Source organism: Lipotes vexillifer, unplaced genomic scaffold (genome assembly GCF_000442215.2).
Source record: "Lipotes vexillifer unplaced genomic scaffold, Lipotes_vexillifer_v1.1 scaffold75, whole genome shotgun sequence".
NCBI lineage: Eukaryota > Metazoa > Chordata > Mammalia > Artiodactyla > Lipotidae > Lipotes > Lipotes vexillifer.
In genome coordinates this window covers 1,653,441-1,672,966 of record NW_006771517.1, presented here as the reverse complement: position 1 = coordinate 1,672,966, position 19,526 = coordinate 1,653,441, and the positions used below count along the sequence as shown (strand labels likewise).

The 19,526-nt window shown below is 49.8% G+C and overlaps 1 protein-coding gene across 2 annotated transcripts in view; it reads left to right on the top strand.

Moving 5' to 3' along the window:
• The window catches only part of TM9SF4 (transmembrane 9 superfamily member 4), a 57,343-nt gene extending 38,056 nt beyond the window's left edge, over positions 1-19,287 (top strand). The window contains exons 9-18 of one of the 2 annotated variants that reach the window (XM_007446858.1): positions 850-920; positions 5,238-5,370; positions 6,801-6,882; positions 6,979-7,054; positions 9,880-9,963; positions 11,530-11,705; positions 12,201-12,264; positions 13,301-13,420; positions 14,226-14,315; positions 17,321-19,287. In XM_007446858.1, the coding sequence (XP_007446920.1) occupies positions 850-920; positions 5,238-5,370; positions 6,801-6,882; positions 6,979-7,054; positions 9,880-9,963; positions 11,530-11,705; positions 12,201-12,264; positions 13,301-13,420; positions 14,226-14,315; positions 17,321-17,470 (1,046 nt within the window). In that variant the 3' untranslated portion in view covers positions 17,471-19,287. The remainder of the gene's footprint in view (positions 1-849; positions 921-5,237; positions 5,371-6,800; positions 6,883-6,978; positions 7,055-9,879; positions 9,964-11,529; positions 11,706-12,200; positions 12,265-13,300; positions 13,421-14,225; positions 14,316-17,320) is intronic. The other variant, XM_007446859.1, reaches the window with a different exon arrangement.
• The last annotated feature ends 239 nt before the right edge of the window (positions 19,288-19,526 follow it).

Sequence of the window (19,526 nt, the reverse complement as noted above, 5' to 3'; positions counted from 1 at the left end):
AGGGAAAGACGGTTCCAGCAAGGGTCACGGCCCTGCAGTGAGACAGGCTTGGTGAGAAGCCAGATGGCAAGAGGGCATTGAGCAGGGTGAGGGTGGTTGTCAGAGGTAGAATGAAACTGATCATTTCAGTATCAGGAGAAGTAAAGATAATGCTGTCTTTATTAAACATTTACCCAGGGGCCAGCTGCTGTGCTAATAAGCACTTTACATGCATCCCCATCCTCGCAGCCCCGTGAGCTAAGCCAAAAAGCGTTAAGTTAGCTCAAGGTCCTACAACCCATTGTCCTAACCACTACACCGTGCTGCCTAGATAGGTAAACAGGGTGCTGTGCAAGTACAAACGGGGGTGCCTCTGAACTGTTTGGGGTGTTGAGAAGAGAAGATGTCTTGAAGTGTGAGTAGGAGTCAGGACAGAGTGGGGCATTCGGGTAAAGGGAACAGCCTGGGTTACAGGCACGCAGGTGAGAGAGAGATGGGGCTGTGACCTGATAACTAAAAGCAACAAATAACCAGAGGCAAGTGAGAGGCGAGCCTGGGAGGAGGTGAGGCTGGAGAGGCTGGAAGGACCAAGCCCTGGAGGAGCTGGGATGCTGTTCTCCCTGGAATACAAGCGGTGTCCTGTGACTGCCTCCGCCCATCCCAGCAGCTCATTCTTCCCCTCCTTGGGGGGTGACCCTCTGTTTCCCCTGCCCTGTAGCTGGGGTGGAGCTATGCCCAGGAGAGAACCTGAGGCGGCTGCATAGCCAGTTCCCACTAGAGGAAGCCAGGTGTGCCCGGAGGGCAAGCAGCACAGAAGACTCGGATGGCTGTGCTGACACTCCTCTTCTTCCCCGCCCCTGTTTGTTTCAGGCATCCTGAGTATGATTATCATTCGGACCCTCCGGAAGGACATCGCCAACTATAATAAGGAGGATGACATTGTACGAGGTCTTGGCTGGGGAGGGATGGACTTGCAGAGGGAGGGCAGTCTAGCAGTGGGGCTCTGGGCCTACCAGGCCAGGACGCGCACATGCGCGCACGTGCCTGTGTGTGTGTGTGTGTTATCATTCATAGTGTAAACCAAGTATTGAAAAGGAAAACAAAATGTTTAATGACCCAAAGTGATGGGGATAAGGCTTTCTAATTTCTAAGCGTAAAAACAATGGAAGAAATCACAGAAAGAAAACTGGATTAATTTTACCTTAATCCTGCATGTTAAGATATGTAAACAACAGAAAAGTGAAATGACAAAACAATATATGTAACAAATTTTTAAAAAGATGATAGTTAAAAGAACTGGTATAAAATCTCTAAAAAAAAAAAAAAAAACCACTAAAATCCCTAATGTGATAATGAACACATAATTTACAGACAAGGAACCATACATGGCCAGTAAACATGTGAAAAACTGTTTTTACCTCAGGGATAAGCCCCCAACGTGCAGTGTCACAGTCATGAGAAGACAATTTGGGACCTTCAAATTAGCACAGATTCGTATATACAGTACTAATTGCCGGCAAGGTTAATGTGAGATAAGCACCTTTTCATGCCACCCGTGCAAGTGTAAACTGGTAGATTTCTGAAAAGTTATTAATTGGCAGTACATATCATGAACTGCCAAATAGTTAACTTGTTTGTTTTGTTTTTAACATTTGGCTGCACTTTTAACTTTTGGTGTGGCCTGTGGGATCTCAGTTCCTCAACCAGGTATCGGACCCGCACCCCCTGCAGTGGAAGCACAGATTCTTAACCACTGGACCACCGGGGAAGTCCTAGTTAACTTGTTTTGACACACTATCTTCTAGAATTGTCCTAAGGAAAGCATTAAAACCACAAAAATTTGATCTAGAAATATTTATTGCAGCCTTTTTTTATCATTTAAATAAACTGGAAATTGCCTGATATTCCATAATAATGGATTGGTTATGTTATGGTACAGCCATACAATGAAAAATTGTACAAACATTAAAATAGTAATTGTAGAGAGTGTTTATTGACATAAGGAAATGCTCATGATCATACATCAGCTTAAAATAACAAAGTATTGTTACACAGTAAATACAGTATTTTATTGTTAAAAATTATATATACATATGCACATGTACATACATAAAGGACTGAAGGAAATATGTCAAAACAGCGGTATTATTAAGTATATAAATCATTTTCTCTATCTTTCTGATTTATGTTTTAATCTATGAATGTTTATGAGTTTTATATTTTTTGTTCAGTCTTTCTGGATTTTTAAAAAATTGTCTACAATACTCATTTACTACTTTTTGTTCATTTGAATATCATGCCATATATCAAAAAGTTTTTTTTACGTATTACACAAGTAAGAGCACATACAGACATACCTCAGAGATATTGCGGGCTCAGTTCCGGACCATCACAATAAAGTGATTATCACAGTAAAGGGAGTCAAACAAATTTTTTGGTTTCCCAGTGCATATAAAACTTATGCTTATACTATACTGCAGTCTGTTAAGTGTGCAGTAGCAGTATGTCTAAAAAAATACCTTAATTTAAAAATACTTTAGTGCTAAAACTGCTAACCATCATCTGAGCCTTCAGCAAGTCCTAATCTTTTTTGCTGGTGGAGCATCTCACCTCAGTGTCGATGCTGCTGACTGATCAGGGTGTTGGTTGCTGTAGGTTGGGGTGGCTGTGGCGATTTCTTAAAATAAGACAGCAGTGAAATTTGCCAAATCAATTGACTCTTCCTTTCACGGACAATTTCTCTGTAAACATACAATGCTGTTTGATAGCATTTTACCCACAGCAGAATTTCTTTCAAAATTGGAGTCAGTCCTCTCAAACCCTGCCTCTGCTTTATCAACCAAGTTTATGTAATATTCTAAATCCTATGTTTTCATTTCAACTGTCTTCACAATATCTTCACCAGGAGTAGATTCCATCTTAGGAAACCACTTTCTTTGCTTATCTGTAAGAAATAACTCCTTATCCGTTGAAGTTTTATCATGAGATGGCAGCAATTCAGTCCCATCTTTAGGCTCCACTTCCTTTTTTTTTTTTTTTTTTTGGCAGTACGCGGGCCTCTCACTGTTGCGGCCTCTCCCTCTGCGTAGCGCAGGCCCAGCGGCCGTGGCTTATGGGCCCAGCCGCTCCGTGGCACGTGGGATCCTCCCGGACTGGGGCACAGACCCGCGTCCCCTGCATCGGCAGGTGGACTCCCAGCCACTGCGCCACCAGGGAAGCCCTAGGCTCCACTTCTAATTCTAGTTCTCTTGCTGTTTCCACCGCATCTACAATTACTTCTTCTGAGGTCTTGAACCCCACAATTCCATCCATGAGGGTTGGAATCAGCTTCTTCAAAACTCCTATTAATGTTGATATTTTGACCTCTTCCTGTGAATCACGAATGTTCTTAATGGCATGTAGAATGGTGAATCCTTTCCAGAAGGTTTTCAGTTTACTTTGCCCAGATGCATCGGAGGAGTCACACTCTACAGCTATAGCTTTATGAAATGTATTTCTTAAATAATGAGACTGCAAAGTCAAAATGACTCCTTGATCCATGGGCTGCAGGATGGATGTTGTGTTAGCAGGCGTGAAAATAACAGTAATCTCATTGTACATCTCCAGCAGAACTCTTGGATGACCAGGCGCATTGTCAATGAGCAGTGATATTTTGAAAGGAATCTTTCTGAGCAGTAGGTCTCAACAGTGGATTTAAAGTATTCAGTAAATCATGTTGTAAACAGATGTGCTATCATCCAGGCTTGTTGTCCCATTTCTAGAGCACAGGCAGAGTAGATTTAGCATAATTCTTTAGGGCCCCAGGATTTTCGGAATGGTAAATGAGCATCGGCTTCAACTTAAAGTCACCAGCTGCATTAGCCTCTAATGAGAGTCAGCCTGTCCTTTGAAGCTTTGAAGCCAGGCATTGACTTCTCCTCTCTAGCTATGGAAGTCCTAGATGGCATCTTCTTCCAATCGAAGGCTGTTTCGTCTACATGGAATATCTGATGTTTAGTGTAGCCACCTTCTACATCAGCACTCGCTGCTTTACATTGCGCTTTTATGTTATGGAGATGGGATTCTCTCCTTAAACCTCATGAACCAACCTCTCCTAGCTTCAGACTTTTCTTCTGCCGCTTCCTCACCTCTCTCAGCCTTCATAGAATTGAAGAGGGTTAGGCCTTGCTCTGGATGAGGCTTTGGTTTAAGGCAATGTTGTGGCTGGTTTGATCTTCTATCCATACCACTCAGACTTTCTCCATAACAGCAATAGGCTGTTTTGCTTTCTTATTCTTGTATTCACTGGAGTAGCACTTTTAATTTCTCTCAAGAACTTTTCTTTTGCATTCACAACTTGGCTAATTATTTGGTGAAAGAGTTCTAGTTTTCAGGAATCTCAGCCTTTGACACATGTTCCTTGCTAAGCTTAATCATTTCTAGCTTTTGATTTAACATGAGAGACAGACAACTCTTCCTTTCACTTACACACTTAGAGGCCATTGTAGGGTTATTAATTGGCCTGATTTCAATATTGTTATGTCTCAGGGAATAGGGAGGCTGGAGGAGAGGGAGAGAGATGGGGGAACAACTGGTTGGTGGAGCAATCAGAACACGTTTACTGATGAAGTTTGCCATCTTATATGGGCACAGGTCACGGCACCCCAAAACAATTGCAATAGTAAAGTCAAAGATCACTGATAACAGAACACTATAACAGATATAATGAAAAACTTTGAAATGTTGTGAGAATTACTAAAATGTGACTCAGACACAAAATGAGGAAATGCTATTGGAAAAATGGTGCCAATAGACTTGCTTGATGCAGGTTGCCACAGACTTTCAATTTGTAAAAGATACAATATCTGCGAAGTGCTGTAAAATGAAGCACAATGAAATAAGGTGTGCCTATATTACTGTTATAATCAGTTAAAAAAATAATAAATTGCTTCTAAAGACACCACTCAGAAACTATCACAGTTAACATTTTAGTGTGCTGGTTTACATTATTTTTCCATGCATTTGGTTTGTGGAATGTGGGGAGGAAATTTTCCTTTTATATAGCTGTAAGCCCGTGTTTGTGCCCTCCTTTTTCCGTGTGACAGTTCTCTGGGATGTACGTTCTCGTGCCACTTATACTCCTGTGTCAGAGTGGTGCTAGTTGACACCTGAGGGACCCTCAGCCCTGGTCAGGGATGTGGGTCCTTGGGGGTGGTCCCTGCAGGAGCTGCCTTCTCCAGAGCCCAAGAAGAGCCTTGCTTTCTGGCCCTTTGCTGCAGGAAGACACGATGGAAGAGTCCGGGTGGAAGCTGGTGCACGGTGACGTCTTCAGGCCCCCGCAGTACCCCATGATCCTCAGCTCCCTGCTGGGCTCAGGCATTCAGCTCTTCTGCATGATCCTCATCGTCATCTGTGAGTAGCCCGGCAGGGGTGGAGGTGGGCTGGGGGTTTGGGGAGGGCGGGCTGTGCTCACCAGCGCAGCACAGGTCTGAGTCTGAGAAGAGGGTGGGCTTCCCTTCCTGGGGCGGGGGGTCATGTCAACATCTCTGGGCCAGACAGAGGCGTCCATCCCAGCAAGAGGGCTGGTCCTCTCAGCCACAGGCCCTGGTGATTTGCTCCTCCTCAGATCTTGCCAACACCATCGATAGCCCCCGACATCCACACCACCAATGAAGCCATATATCAGCACTCTGAGGTTGGCCTCCTTCTGCAGTCGGGCATTAAGTGACTTACCCATTTCAGCACCAGGATTAGGACTGGAATCAGGTCTTTTTTCTCAGAAAACACCCCCCAGAATGAATATATAGTAGTTACAGGCAGTTCTGAAATCAATCTGCCTAAATTTTTTTTTAACTATTTTAACTTCTTTTTTCTTTTTGCTGACATATAACACTGTATTAGTTTAAGGTATACAAAATAATGATTTGATATTATATGTATATATTGCAAAATGATTACCATAGTGAGTTTAGTTAATATCCATCACCTCGCATAGTTACAAATTTTTTTTTCTTGTGATGAGAACTTTCAAAATCTAATCTCTTAGCAACTAATCTGCCTAAATTTCTGTCTCAGCCTCATGCCTCCAAGCTTTGTGACCTTGGACAAGTCATGTAACTTCTGTGAGCCTCTCATTTAACCTCGTGAGCTGCAGTTTCCTCATCTAAGGAATGTGGGAACTAACCTCCACCTCAGAGGGCTGATGAGGTAGATTCAGTGAGCTGGCATTCGTAATGCTCTCAGCTCAGTGCCTGGTTGGTTGCAAGTGCTCTGTGGGTTGGCCATTACCATTAAGATGCATGGGGCTTCCCTGGTGGTACAGTGGTTAAGAATACGCCTGCCAATGCAGGGGACACGGGTTCAAGCCCTGGTCCGGGAAATTCCCACATGCCGCAGAGCAACTAAGCCCATGCGCCACAACTACTGAGCCTGCGCTCTAGAGCCCATAAGCCACAACTACTGAAGCTCGCACACCTAGAGCCCGTGCTGCGCAACAAGAGAAGCCACCGCAATGAGAAGCCCGAGCACTGCAATGAAGAGTAGCCCCCGCTCACTGCAACTAGAGAAAGCCTGCGCGCAGCAACAAAGACCCAACACAGCCAAAAATAAATAAAAATCCAATAAATTTTTAAAAAAAAGAAAAAGATGCAGCCAGCCGTGGCCCAGCAACTTCTGCACCCCTCTGAACCCCAACTAAGACCCAGTCTTCTCCAGTAGAGTAGGGAGAGGGAGTAGGGAGCCTCATCTAGCCTCACCTGCCCTGGGGCCCTGTGAGCCAGCCCGCGACTGGGCCTTGGGGCCTAGAGACCCTGACTTTCCCTCTCTTGCCCCTCCCTCCTCAGTTGTGGCCATGCTTGGGATGCTGTCACCCTCCAGCCGGGGAGCCCTCATGACCACGGCCTGCTTCCTCTTCATGTTCATGGGGTACGTGTGCATGAGTGGGGTCCCAGGGCTGGCGCAGACCGCCTGCACTGCAGCTAACAGGTCCCTTTGGTGTGGATCCCTTCCGTTTCCCCACAGGGTGTTTGGTGGATTTTCCGCCGGCCGTCTGTACCGCACTCTAAAAGGCCATCGGTGGAAGAAAGGAGCCTTCTGTGTAAGTGTCCTAACCCTCCTCCCCATGTTATTGGGAGGCCAAGAAGCTTCCTCCTGGGCTCCTCGAGAGCAGCATAGGCAGGCTCTGGTGGGGGTTTAGGGCCAGGTGCTGGGCAGCAGCCTGATGGGTGGGAAGAGCACACCCGAGGGCCAGGAGTGCTGGGCTCTCACCCCTGGGTGCTTACCTCTGAGGCCTTAGTAGCCGCATCCATGAAAAGAGGGAGTTGAACTTAGATGATTTTTAACCTACATTGTCCCATGGCTCAAGCACAAGAAGAAATAGGGGATTCAGAATAACAGGATTTAGACACCATCCCAGGTGTCAAAGTTTAAGGTCAAAACCTGATCAGCAGGGCAGCTGTGAGAACACCCTACCCAGCAGAGTAAAGAGAGAATTACCTGCCAGGGGTGGGAGAAGCCAGGCCCCACGTCACTGTCAGCCGGTTTTCCAGACTTTGGGGCCTCTGTTCCTCTTCAGTAAGGTCAGCTTCTGGTGTTCACTGTCCTCCTGGTGGTGAGGAGAGTTCTTGGCAACAGAAAAGACCACAGAAACCGGAGGACGCCTGGGAGTTGACCCTGCCTTCCAGGGAGCCCTGAGCCCCTTGTCCCAGAGCAAGTGAGCCCGTACAGGACCAGGGAAACCCCTGGTGCCAAATTCAGAGAAGCCTCTAGACCCAGGCCTTCTGAAACCATTCTCACAGCTATCAAAAGAGCAGGGGAACTCAGGCTATCCCAGCTCTGGCAAATACCCCTGGCAATTAATAAGCCCTCAGTATAGAAGAGCTGTGACAGTGGTTGTTCTGGAAAGATCAAAAAGAGTTTCCTAAATTCTTGACGCATCAGGTGTTTTTCTCAGGCTACTGTGTGCTGAGACCCAGGGATCTTCAGAGCTGTAAAACCCAGCCCTCTCCTCACCTGGTGAGACTTCCCTGATGAGGTCTCCCACCAGATACCCTCCAAGTCTCCCTGTACTGGTCACACGGCAAACCCCGTCTCTCTGCCCCAAACCTGCTCCCTGCAGCCGGTGGCACCATCATCCACCCGGGCCCCCAAGGCAGTCACCTGGGTGGCTCCCTTTCTTCCTCCTACTCACTAGCGCCCCCGCCTCCTCTCATACATCAAGTGTGGACGGTTCTGCCAGATAGTCCACGAATTCCTTCCCATCTCCATCCCCAGGACTCCTGCCCAGGTTCAGGCATCTTTCCCTCCTGCCTGGGCCCTTGGCTATCCTAGGCCTCCTCAGTTTCCCTGCAAGATTCTGACCTTTCCCTGGTGTGGAGCTCTGCCTCGCTCCACAGGCGGGCCTCTGCTGCAGCCGCAGCCGTGCAGGTGTACAACTGCTCTTCTCTCCTCCGGCCTCTGTGTGGGCAGCTAAGTCTTAGCTCCGGGGTCACTCTTCCTCCCCCACCGATTCTAACTTCAGGGTCCTCCTTGGCACCCCAGAGGGGCCTGGGCAGAGCCTTGTGCCTATGAGTGCCACTTATGTCATTCTCCATTTATGGGTCTGAACATTTTTCCTGTTCTTCCTGGTATCTAGCACAGTGCTCAGTCCATAAATTTCAGCCAGGAGGACAGACGAGGAATTCTCTGCTACACAGCAGAGTAAAGCAGAAACACACAGGAAGGGGGGAAATGACATTTGAGCTGGGCCTCGGAGAGGAGGGTTTCAACTGGATGGACGCAGCCAGCAAGGAGGCCTCAGGTTCTGGAATCTCCTGGATCCCAGTCCTGGCTCTGTTATTTCCTTGGTTGGTAACCTTGACCAGCCCTCTGAGCCTTGGTTTCCCCATCTCTCCAGTGGGGGCTGGTTGCACCTAAGTCTCAGGTTGTTGTGTGGTTGGAAGGAGACTGCATACAGAAGGCCACTGGTTCAGCACTGGCACTCAGACGGCAGATCCCTGAGATGCTGATGACTCTACCTAATGAAGGCCCGGGGTCAGGGACGTGGAGAGCAGTGGCCAGTTAGTGGGTGTGGGAGGCTACAGGCTAAAGGTAAATAAAACTGGCCGTGAAGCTGAGCACCAGATTGCGGGGAGCCTCAGGCCTCATGGGCAGACCCCTTGGATGCTCAGGCAGCCGCAGTAGTAAAGGAGGCTCCACTGTAGGTCTAGGGCTTTGGTTCCCAGTGCCTGAGCCCCAGCCCCAGAGGTCTTGACTGGATAGAATACGCCGCAGGGCGTCAGGAGCAGGGCCTCTGGAGTCAGACTGCCTGGGTTTGAACCTCTGCTCCACCCTTAACTGACTGTGTGAAGTTGGGGTGTGGGGTATTTAACGTTACTGGGCCTCTGTCCTCTTCTTGAAGAGGCATAGTGACAGTCCTTCCCATCTAGGCCTGTAGTGAGGATTGGGTGAGATGATTGATTCATGTGGAGGCGAGCACCCACCGCCCCTAAGACTCAGTTAAAGCTTACCCACCACTCTGGACAGTTTGGGTTGAGGCCCAGACCTACGTGTTTAGTAAAACTTTTATTTGGTCATTCCTATTCAACAAATGCTTATTGAACACTACTGTGCTCTGAGTGCTGGGAGCACATCAGTGAGCAGGACCTGATCCTCCCAAGAGCTTATGTCCTTGGGGGTAACAACAGCACATGATTATGAACACGGATGAGGGCGAGGACGGTGCAGTTCAGGGATCTAAAAGGACAGAGAGCGGGAGGTCTTGCCTAGTCTGGGGGTCGGGGAATGCTTTCTGGAAGGGTTTATCCTTGAGCTGAGTCCTACAGGACAGGGAGGGCTTGAGAACCTCTAGTCGGGGAGCCCTGATGGGGCAGGTGGGAGCTCTCCCTAGATGCAGCTCCCCAGCCTGGTCTCTCTTGCTTCCAGACGGCGACATTGTACCCTGGCGTGGTTTTTGGCATCTGCTTCGTATTGAATTGCTTCATCTGGGGAAAGCACTCATCAGGGGCGGTAAGTGCCCTCCCTAGCAAGGGAGGGCCAGCTGTGCTCAGGCCCATTGCTGCAGGTCACTTCCTGCCGCTTCCTTCCCTTTTCTAAGTCCCCAGAGGGCTGTTCCCAGCCCTGGGGGCTGAGGGCTGGCCACGGTTTCTCCAGCCCTATGCATCCATCTGTCCTGCCCTTCCTGTGGGCTCTTTCAGACAGCTGACCAAAGCTCACTTCTCTAAAGGGAGATTTCCACAGTCCAGGGCCCAACTGGGGAATTTCCCTCGTCTCAACCAAGGGAAAGCTGCTTGGTATGACTTGATGAGGTCAGTCTCCCAAAACAAGGCTCTCCTCCTAGTGTCCCTGCCCCGAGTTCAGCACCAGCCCCACTGTGAGGATTGTGGACTCATTTGGGGGTGGGGAGATGGTCTTGATGGATTAGCTGCGGGAGAGGTGGGGCAGGTGTTTGCCATCCCAGCCTCAGCGGAGAGAACCGCCTCCCCTCCACTGGCAGGTGCCCACAGAAGGTGCTTGGGTGAGGCTTGCAGTCCGGGCTGCCGGAGGACTGGGTCCTTCCCAGCGGTCCAGGGAGCTGCCCTCAGGAAAGACAGGGTCATGCTCTTCCTCTCACTTCCTCCTTTTTATACCTGTCTCCCTTCTCTCTCTCAACATTTTTCTCCCAGTTACCAGCTGCTCACTATAAACACTCATGGCAGAAATTTTAGAAAGGAAATGTGCCCCCTGCAATGGAAGCGCAGAGTCCTAACCACTGGACTGCCAGGGAATTCCCTGTTTTTGTGGTCTTTTAACCTCTTTTTAGATATGTTTAAAATGGAATAATGTAATCGTAAAATTATAAAATAATAGCAAACATTTTTATAGTGCTTACTTTGAAATAAGTATTGTTCTGAACACTTTACAAATATTAATTCATTTCTTCCATTTTGTGTGAGTTGTAAAAACCTCAGACTGTGCAGAGGGGAATTTAAAAAAAAATGAAAAATCAGTTCCAAAGCCCCATACTCCATCTGAGGAAGTGCTGTTAACTTTTTGGTGTAGGCCTCTCCAGGCATGTATGCATATAAGTATTGGGGTGTTTTTATTAAAATGGAGTTCTCTACATACAGTTTTATATCCTACTTTTTTCACTTCGTGGTATATTGTGGTGTTTTCATTGAGTGAAATTGGGAACACACTGTTTGTGCACTTCTGTTTTTTCCCCTTCGTTTTCACTTAACAGACCACACATAATTTCCCTTCATTCCGGCCCTCCCTCTCCCCTTCATGCTCTCAGCCCCTCCTTCCTTGTTCTTTCCCCACGTCCTCCCTGGCGACAAGCTCCTGTAGGATGCCGTGGTTCCTTCACTTCATGGCTCAACTGGCCCTCCATCTGCCCTCTGCTTTTCCCAGGGCTGGGGTCAGCCCCAGGACAGTCTGGCCAGGAGCCCTGTGGGGGGCGTGTCTGCAGGAGCTTCCCCACCATGGTGGTCCTGCTGTGCCCTTCCTGCCCTGGGACCCAGAAGGTCCTTGCCCCCCGCACGGCCACAACCTGGGCTTCCGGGCCTGTGGAGCCTCACGGTGCTGTGCCCACAGGTGCCCTTCCCCACCATGGCGGCCCTGCTATGCATGTGGTTCGGGATCTCCCTGCCCCTCGTCTACCTGGGTTACTACTTCGGCTTCCGCAAGCAGCCGTATGACAACCCTGTGCGCACCAACCAGATTCCCCGGCAGATCCCTGAGCAGCGGTGGTACATGAACCGATTTGTGGGGTGAGTCTCTGGCAAGGGCCAGGTGGGGGCTTCTGGAGTAGGCAAGGCCAGCGTTCCCCCGAGCCGTCTCCTTGGAAAGACATGGACAGGGGTGCCCTCCCCCTGTGGGGGCTATAACAGGTGCTCCTGCAGCCCTGGCTGGCTCTAGTAGACTTCCTGAAAGCTTAGCTTCACTCCAAGGTAGAGAGGACCAAGTTGTAGCCAGACTCGGTGTTGGCCAGGGAAGGGGTGGAGTGGAAAGGTGCAGGGTGACAGGTAAAGACTACCTTGGACCTTGGGCAAGTCACGCCACCTCTCTGTACTTCAGTTTGCCCATCTATAAAATGGGGAGAATGATGCCCACCTCTTGAGAGGCTATAATGGTACAAAAGCATGCCGAAAGATTCAGACCCACCAAACAGTGTAAGCATTCTCATTCTTGCTGGCTCAGGAGGGAGCCCGAAGCTTCCAGTGGCCCAGGTCTCCCAGCAGTGTTAACCCTCCCATTCTCTGCAGCATTCTCATGGCTGGGATCCTGCCCTTTGGCGCCATGTTCATCGAGCTTTTCTTCATCTTCAGTGTGAGTACTGCTACTTGCTCCCCACCCCTCACCTTCACCCACACTAGCCTAGTCCCTACCCCTCCACTTAGGTGCTCTGCCTCTTACCGCCTGTGACATTTCAGACACACCTTTTGGCTGCTTTAGCAATATTGCAGTCAGTCACCAGCATTATTAATATCATTGTTGCGTCTGCTTTGACTGCTGGGTCCCTACATGTCTTTACCTAAGTTGCTCAAAACTCCTAGGAAAGTGGGGGGATGATGCCTAATTCTCAGGATCATCATGAGGCTGGAACATGATAATGTCTATAAAAGGCACAGCGCCTGGCATTCAGGAAATGCTTGTTAACTTGTAGCTGCTGTTGTAATGATGATTACTCCTCTCCCAGGCATGCCAAGATGAAAGTTGGCAGAACGGTTCTTCAGAGCCATCTAAGTCCAGCTGACCCAGCTCAGCGCCTAGCATGGAGGGAGGGTCTTGCACTAAGTCAGTGCTGGACAAGCATCCACTCCTCTGGAGTGGCCCAGCCCGTCCCTGCTGAGACCCCCTCGCCCACCCAGGCCTGCCTAGGACGAGTTGGCTGCCTGGGCAGGGAGGCTACATCTATTCTGTTTGTGTGACGCCGGGCCAATCACCAGCCTCTCTGAACCTTGACTTCTTTCACTGTAAAATGCCATGCTTTCATAGGCTGACACGTGGTGTTGTATGTAAAGCACGTAGCACTATGCCTGGCACATGGTGAGCTGCCCCAGGTAGTGGTGGCTGCTGTGTAATTTTGATTGGGGTGGGATTCATTATTTTCCACAAGCTGCTGAGTTCAGGCGGGGGCCACCCATCTCAGGATCAGCCATGCCCCGGCCCCTCCCTAGGAACCCTTTGCTCCAGGGAGGAGAGACCAGTCAGCCACGAGCCAGGCCCACAGGCCCCAGTGGTGTCATGATGGTGTCTCCATTCCTGCCAGTCCTGACTAAGGGATGGAGTTCCCGAGCACAAGCGGGGAGCGCCAGGGGAGCGGGGGCAGGCCAGCTGAAGGCCAGCTGTGGTATATCCACAGGCAATCTGGGAGAATCAGTTCTATTACCTTTTCGGCTTCCTGTTCCTCGTCTTCATCATCCTGGTGGTGTCCTGTTCGCAAATCAGCATCGTCATGGTATACTTCCAGCTGTGTGCAGAGGTGAGGGGAATGGGGCCAGCAGTTTGGGGGGTGCAGCTGGGTCCAGTATTGAATTGGGTCAGTGAGGCTGTCTGGGTTTCTCATGTGGTCCTACCTCTTCTGGCCATGAGGTCTTGGGCAAGTACATCACTTCCCCTTGCCGAGCCTCCATTTGTTCAGCTGTAGACTAGAGTTCATGATCCCTAGCTCACTGCATAGCCTTGCGGGGAGTCCACGGCCTGCTGACAGTAGACTCGTCAGTGCTGAGTCCACTCCAGTAGTGGTTTCTTCAGCAGGTGATGCAGTTTGGGTGACCTGCCCTCCATCTGGGGACTAGCTCTTGACGGCCAAAACAAGGGCTCTGGGACAGACAGCCTGAGCTGAAACCCTGGCTCCTCTGTTAGTAGCTCTGGATCTTGGGCAGTTGTTTAACCTCCGTGTGCCTTCCGGGCCTGACTCACAGGGCTGCTGCAAAGACTCAGTGAGCTGATTCACATAGAGCACTTAGAACAATATGTGGCACATGGTGAGCGTTTGCTCAAGAAATGCTAATGTTGTTAATAATGTTCTTTGTTGTTGCTGATTTTTAAAAATTGAGATATAATTTATAAACAGTGAAGTTCACCCTTTTTAATCTACAGTTCTGTAAGTTTTTAGAAATGCATACAGTTGTGTAACCACCATCACAGTCAAGGTATAAAAAGCTTCGCATCACCCCAAATATTACAGTTCTTACCCAGGGTCTTCAGTTCCTCAGGCAGCTCTGAAACCTGGGGAAGAGGTTCTGCCTGGAGACAGCGATGACCCTTCTCTGTTTCCTCCTCAGGATTACCGCTGGTGGTGGAGGAATTTCCTAGTCTCCGGGGGATCTGCATTCTATGTCCTGGTCTATGCCATCTTTTATTTTGTTAATAAGGTACCACCCTGCATGAGGGAGCCCCCTAGCCCTTTCAGGGCAGGATTGTGGTGGGGAGGGTGCTGGGGAAAAACCCCAAGTGTCTAAGTCTTACTTTTCTGCCAAGAATGAGGAGGACCAAAGTCATCCTAGAACTGTTCCTGCTCTTAGAACATAATCTTTTTAGGAAAGAGAGTATGTTTGGGTGACAAAAGCCTTCAGGATAAATGGCAATGAGAATGTTGTATGCAAAACCTGTGAGATACAACCAAAGTAGAACTTAAAGGGAGTATATCACCTTACAGTGCTTTTAAGAGGAAGTAAGAGAGACTAATACAGTGTTCACCTCAAGAAGACAGGAGAAAAAAAAAAAAAAAGAACAGTAACTTGAAAGAATGAAAGTAAATGAGAAGAGTTAATAAAGGTAAAAGCAGAAACTGCTGAAATAGCCTTTAGCACTCAGATTTAGGAACTCGGCTATACTCACAGAGCTCACTGTCCCCAAAGAGTGGCATGAGAGTAAGAATACAAACAGATCCCCACAGCAGGTTCATTAGATTTGTGTGTAACACATAAACCAGATGGGCCATAGAGAGGAGTCTGGGGTCACTCTGGTGGACCCCATGTTACCTCTGGAGCTTACACTGAAGACAGTTTTACCCGCTGTACTTTGGGTATCCAGAACCCCAAACCGAGAAGTCCTCTGCTTATAACCAGGGTGTATTCCCAAACTAGAGACATAGTTTGGTTGAAGCTTGGAATTCCCTTTCCCAGCAGTGTCAGGTTGGAAAGGACTGTCCAGATATTTGAGTGCGGTGCTGCACCCCTGCTTCCAGTTTGCTGACTGCCCTCTTCTCCAGCGATCCCAACAAGTGATCATCTAGCTCAGGGGTCAGCCAACTGTAGCCCATGGGCCAGCAGGCCTGCTTCTGTAAACAAAGTTTTATAGGCACAGAGCCATGCTTGTTCATTTACATATTGTCAAGGCTGTTTTTACACTACAATGGCAGAGTGGAGTAGTTTTGACAGAGGCCATGTGGCCTAAACTATTTATAATCTGGTCCTTTAAGAAAAAGCTTGCTGACCCCTGCTCTGGCACATCCAGCAACAGAAGACACTCCCTCCTGATGCTCCCATTCTCTTTGGATAGCTCCTGTCATTATCAAGGCCTTCCTTAAGTCACACTGAAATCTGCCTCCCTGGAAATTCCATCTTCAGACCACAGTCTTGTTCCTGGAATCCTGCAGAACAAATCTAATTTCGCTTCTCTACAGCCCATATTAATCAGAACTATTTTGAATGGAAAGTGACCAAAACCAGTCCCAACTGGCTTAAGCAAAAAAGAGAATGTTTTGGCTGATGTAAGTTTAATACGAAGTTGGAGTTCTAGCTTCAGGCTTGGTTAGATCCAGCAGCTCAAATGGTCTCAGGGCTCTGTGTTTATTCCTCAGCTCTGTGTGTGTTTTCTTGGCTTCAATCTGCAGGCAGGATCTTTCCACAAATAGAAGGATGGCCAGTAGCAGCCCTAGAGTCTCCTCTTCTCAGCTTTGCAGCTCTAGAACTAAAACAACATCTTTCCTCTATCATTATGTTATAAATCCCAGGGAAGACACTCATTGGCCCAGGCTACATGCCATCCCTCACTGTTCCTCATGTCCAGTAGGATGGCATACTCTGATTGACTAGCTTAGGTTTTGTATTAGGACCGACAGCCCCAATAGGACCACAAAGTAGGGAGTGGGTACCCGAGACACCAGGAAGAAGGAAGACAGGAGCCAGTGTTGGGCAAGCAAAACCTGCTACCATAGCCGCCTACACAAGGGTCACGTCTCAGCCTCCTGCCCTTCCTGCCTCTGGCCCAGGCTTTCTTCTCTGCTCTAAAAACCTCCTCCAGCCCCAGAGCCCTGTCTGTAAAATGGTGGCCTTGGCCTGTCTGAACTCTAAGGAACTTTTCAGCACTGCCTTTTTGCCTCATCCCTCTCCTGGTTTTACCACTGGATTTACCACTGACCTGTTTCCCCCCTCACCTTCACCCCATCTTCAGCCGTAAGAAAGCTCATAAAAGGAGACATAGGCAGTTGAGCTGGAAAACATGGCCTTCACCCCTAGTTTGAGGACATTTGACTTCAGGGAGACGGTCTCAAACAGTGACCCTTATTGTTTTCTTCTGGGCTCCTGGCATTTTGTGACCATTTGTCTTCCCATGAGCCCTAGAACAGGCCCCACTCAGGCCCTGGTGGGCTGGGCAGGTCTTGATACCAAGGTCCTAGATTAGTTCCACTTGGCCCAGCAAACCCCACCACACCCCAGATTCCCTAGCATCCCTGCCCAGGCCTCAGAACTCCGCAAAGGAGTTCAAATGCTGCAAGATAAAAATCCCCATGAGAGGGTAACGAAAGTGACAGAGTGCACTCAGGTGGAGAGGACTGTAGGCTGAGACAGGCTCACGGTGGCTCTCTGTTCCTAAAGCCAGGAGCCCTGGACGCCTCTCTCCTGCCCCCACTTCCTGTGCTCCAGCATCCAGGAGTCTCACTGTACTGTTCTGGGGACTGTGGAGAGTGAAGAAGTGACAGCTATGGCCACTGCTGCCTTTGTCATTCTGGCACTGGCCCCTGAGGTCAGCCCCGTCTCCCAGCGAGCTCCCAGGCCCCTCCCCAGGAAGACTCCCACTCCCTCCTACCCCCAGAGGAAATGGCCTTGGGCTCTTAGCCCTCTAGCCCCAGGTTCAAATCCCAGCTCCTTCTGTTTCCCGGCTGTGTAACTGTGCCCCATCTGTAAAGTGGGTTAATAACCTACCATAGTGGTTGTGAGCATCTAAGGCGGTGCATGGGCCCTGGTACTGATGAAGGTCCACCATGACTGTGAGACCCACCTGCCCCTCGCTGCCCACCTGGGGCAGGCCCCTTCCCCTTGCCAGTCTTCAGCTTCACCACGAGATCAGTGAGAAGGTAGGGGGACACCCAGTTGGCCACGGCAGGCTGGCACTAAGCGTGTCCCCTCTCTTCTCTCCCCTGCTCGTGCGCCAGCTGGACATCGTCGAGTTCATTCCCTCTCTCCTCTACTTTGGCTACACGGCCCTCATGGTCCTGTCCTTCTGGCTTCTCACGGGCACCATCGGCTTCTATGCAGCCTACATGTTTGTCCGCAAGATCTACGCTGCTGTGAAGATAGACTGATGGGGGTGGACCGTGGCCTGGCCCACTCCATCCACGGACAGGAAGCCACCCCGTGTGGGGAACTGCAGGCACGTAAAATAAAATAACTCCTGCTCATTTGGAATGTAACTCCTGGCAGAGTGTTCCTGGATCCTGGGGCTGCATAGGGGGCGGAGGGCCTATAGGTAAATCTTGCATTTTTCTTCATCATCTTATTCCAGTTCTGTGGGGGATGAGTTTTTTGTGGGTTGTTTTTCTTCAGTGCTAAGAAAGATCCCTCCAGCAGGAACTCTCAGACCTGTTTATTCAGGTTTCTTTTTGGTTTGGAGTTTTTTCCTTAGTTTTTTTAACAAATGGATCCAGGATGGATAAACCCATCAAGACACTGGGTTCTGGTCACTGTCTCCACCTCAGTTCCTCAGGGCTGTTGGCCACCCCACGACTAACTGGAAGAGGAAACGCCGGGCCTTCCAGGCTCCAGTGAGATTTCTGAGCCTCTTGCTGCCCGTTCTCGCCATTGATGCCGCGACAAAGCACAGCTCAGCCTGGACACGCATCCTCAGTGCCAACCAGCCTCTTCCAGCCCCTTTTCCTCCCTCTTCTCTCCTCCCCAGCCTCCTCCCAGGGCTGCTCGAGGCGGGGCTTCCCTCCAGGCCTCCGGTCATCTTGTCACTGGGAGCAAGCCCAGGTCTTGGTTGCTACAAGGAAATCCCCTGGAAGTACTGGGCACCAAATGCCCCAGGACAGCCGGAGTTGCCCCTGCTCAGAGCAGTGAGAGTTTTCTCGACCGGAGGAGAGACTTGCAATGAACCGTCTTCGTGCCAAGGAACCCTGGATCCAGGGCCAAGTGTTTCCAGAGCCAAACCAAGCATCCATGTGTGTGCGTGGGCTGAGGGTCCTCACCCCGCAGGAGGCTCCTCAGCCGCTTCCTTGGGGGGGTTGCTGCTCTTTGCAGAGTGTGCTAGGGTGGGCCCTTTCCTCCATTTCCAGGGCAGGACAAGGCCTGGCGACCGCAGACCCCCTCCTTTAGGTGGCTGGGAAGAGGCACTCTCCCTGACAGCCCCCAGCCTTAGTGCCCATGCACAGCTCTTTTAGCCAGACCCCTCCCCTCCACCTCCTGTCTGAGTTCTTGTCTCCTTTGAGGAACACCCAGAACACTGGTTGCGAGAAGGAAGATGGAAAGTAAGTTCTGTCATTCCTTCCCCGAGTCCCAGGAATAGGCAAGGAGCCCAACTTAGGAAGAGGAGCTGACGTGCAGGCCTGGCTCCCCTGTCAGCGCCCACTCCTCCTAACCCACCCCCCGCCCCCGTGCGTGTCACAAGACGTCTGCTCCTAAGCTGCAAGAGACCAAACCCACCCTGGGGTCAGGGTTCGAGTAGCAGCCACTCACCCTGGCTGCAGCCCCTTGAGGAAGCCCAACACAAGACAAAGCTCAGGATGCTGGCTGAGCTAGGAACACACCACCCTCCCCGCCGCCCTCCCCCCGCACTCTCCCAGCAGCCCTCACCAGCTCCACCAGTCAAACCGGTGATCTTCTCAACCTTGCCTCACAGCGACTCCGCAGTGCCAAGCGGCGTCCACCAAGAATCAGGTTGGAGGAAAGGGAACCCAAGCAGTAGAGTATGATAATGGAGTCCTGTTCATTCGGATCTTGGATTTTTTTCCCTAAGAGATTCTCTTTTGGGGGGGAGTGGGGAAACGGACTCCTCATAAAGGGTTCAAACAGCATCGATTTTTCTGACTTTTTAAATCATCATCATCATTATTTTTAATTAAAAGATGCCTGTATGCCTTTTTTTGGTCCAATTGTAAATAAATATGTCATTGTCCTGTTGTCATGTCTCTTGAATCTCTTCAAGGGTCTGAGGTGAGACAAATTCCCCAAATGTGTTGAGCTGAGTGGTTTCCCTCAAAGCTCAGTCTCATGTCAGGCTTTCTAGGGCCCAGGCCACTGCTCTTCCCCTGCCTGGTGCTTGTTCATAGCCTCCGCCATCTGCTTAGCCCCTCGATACCGAATCACTAAGCATGCCCCTCTGGTCCCACAAGTAGGAGATGGTAATCATGTGTGAGCTTTGGT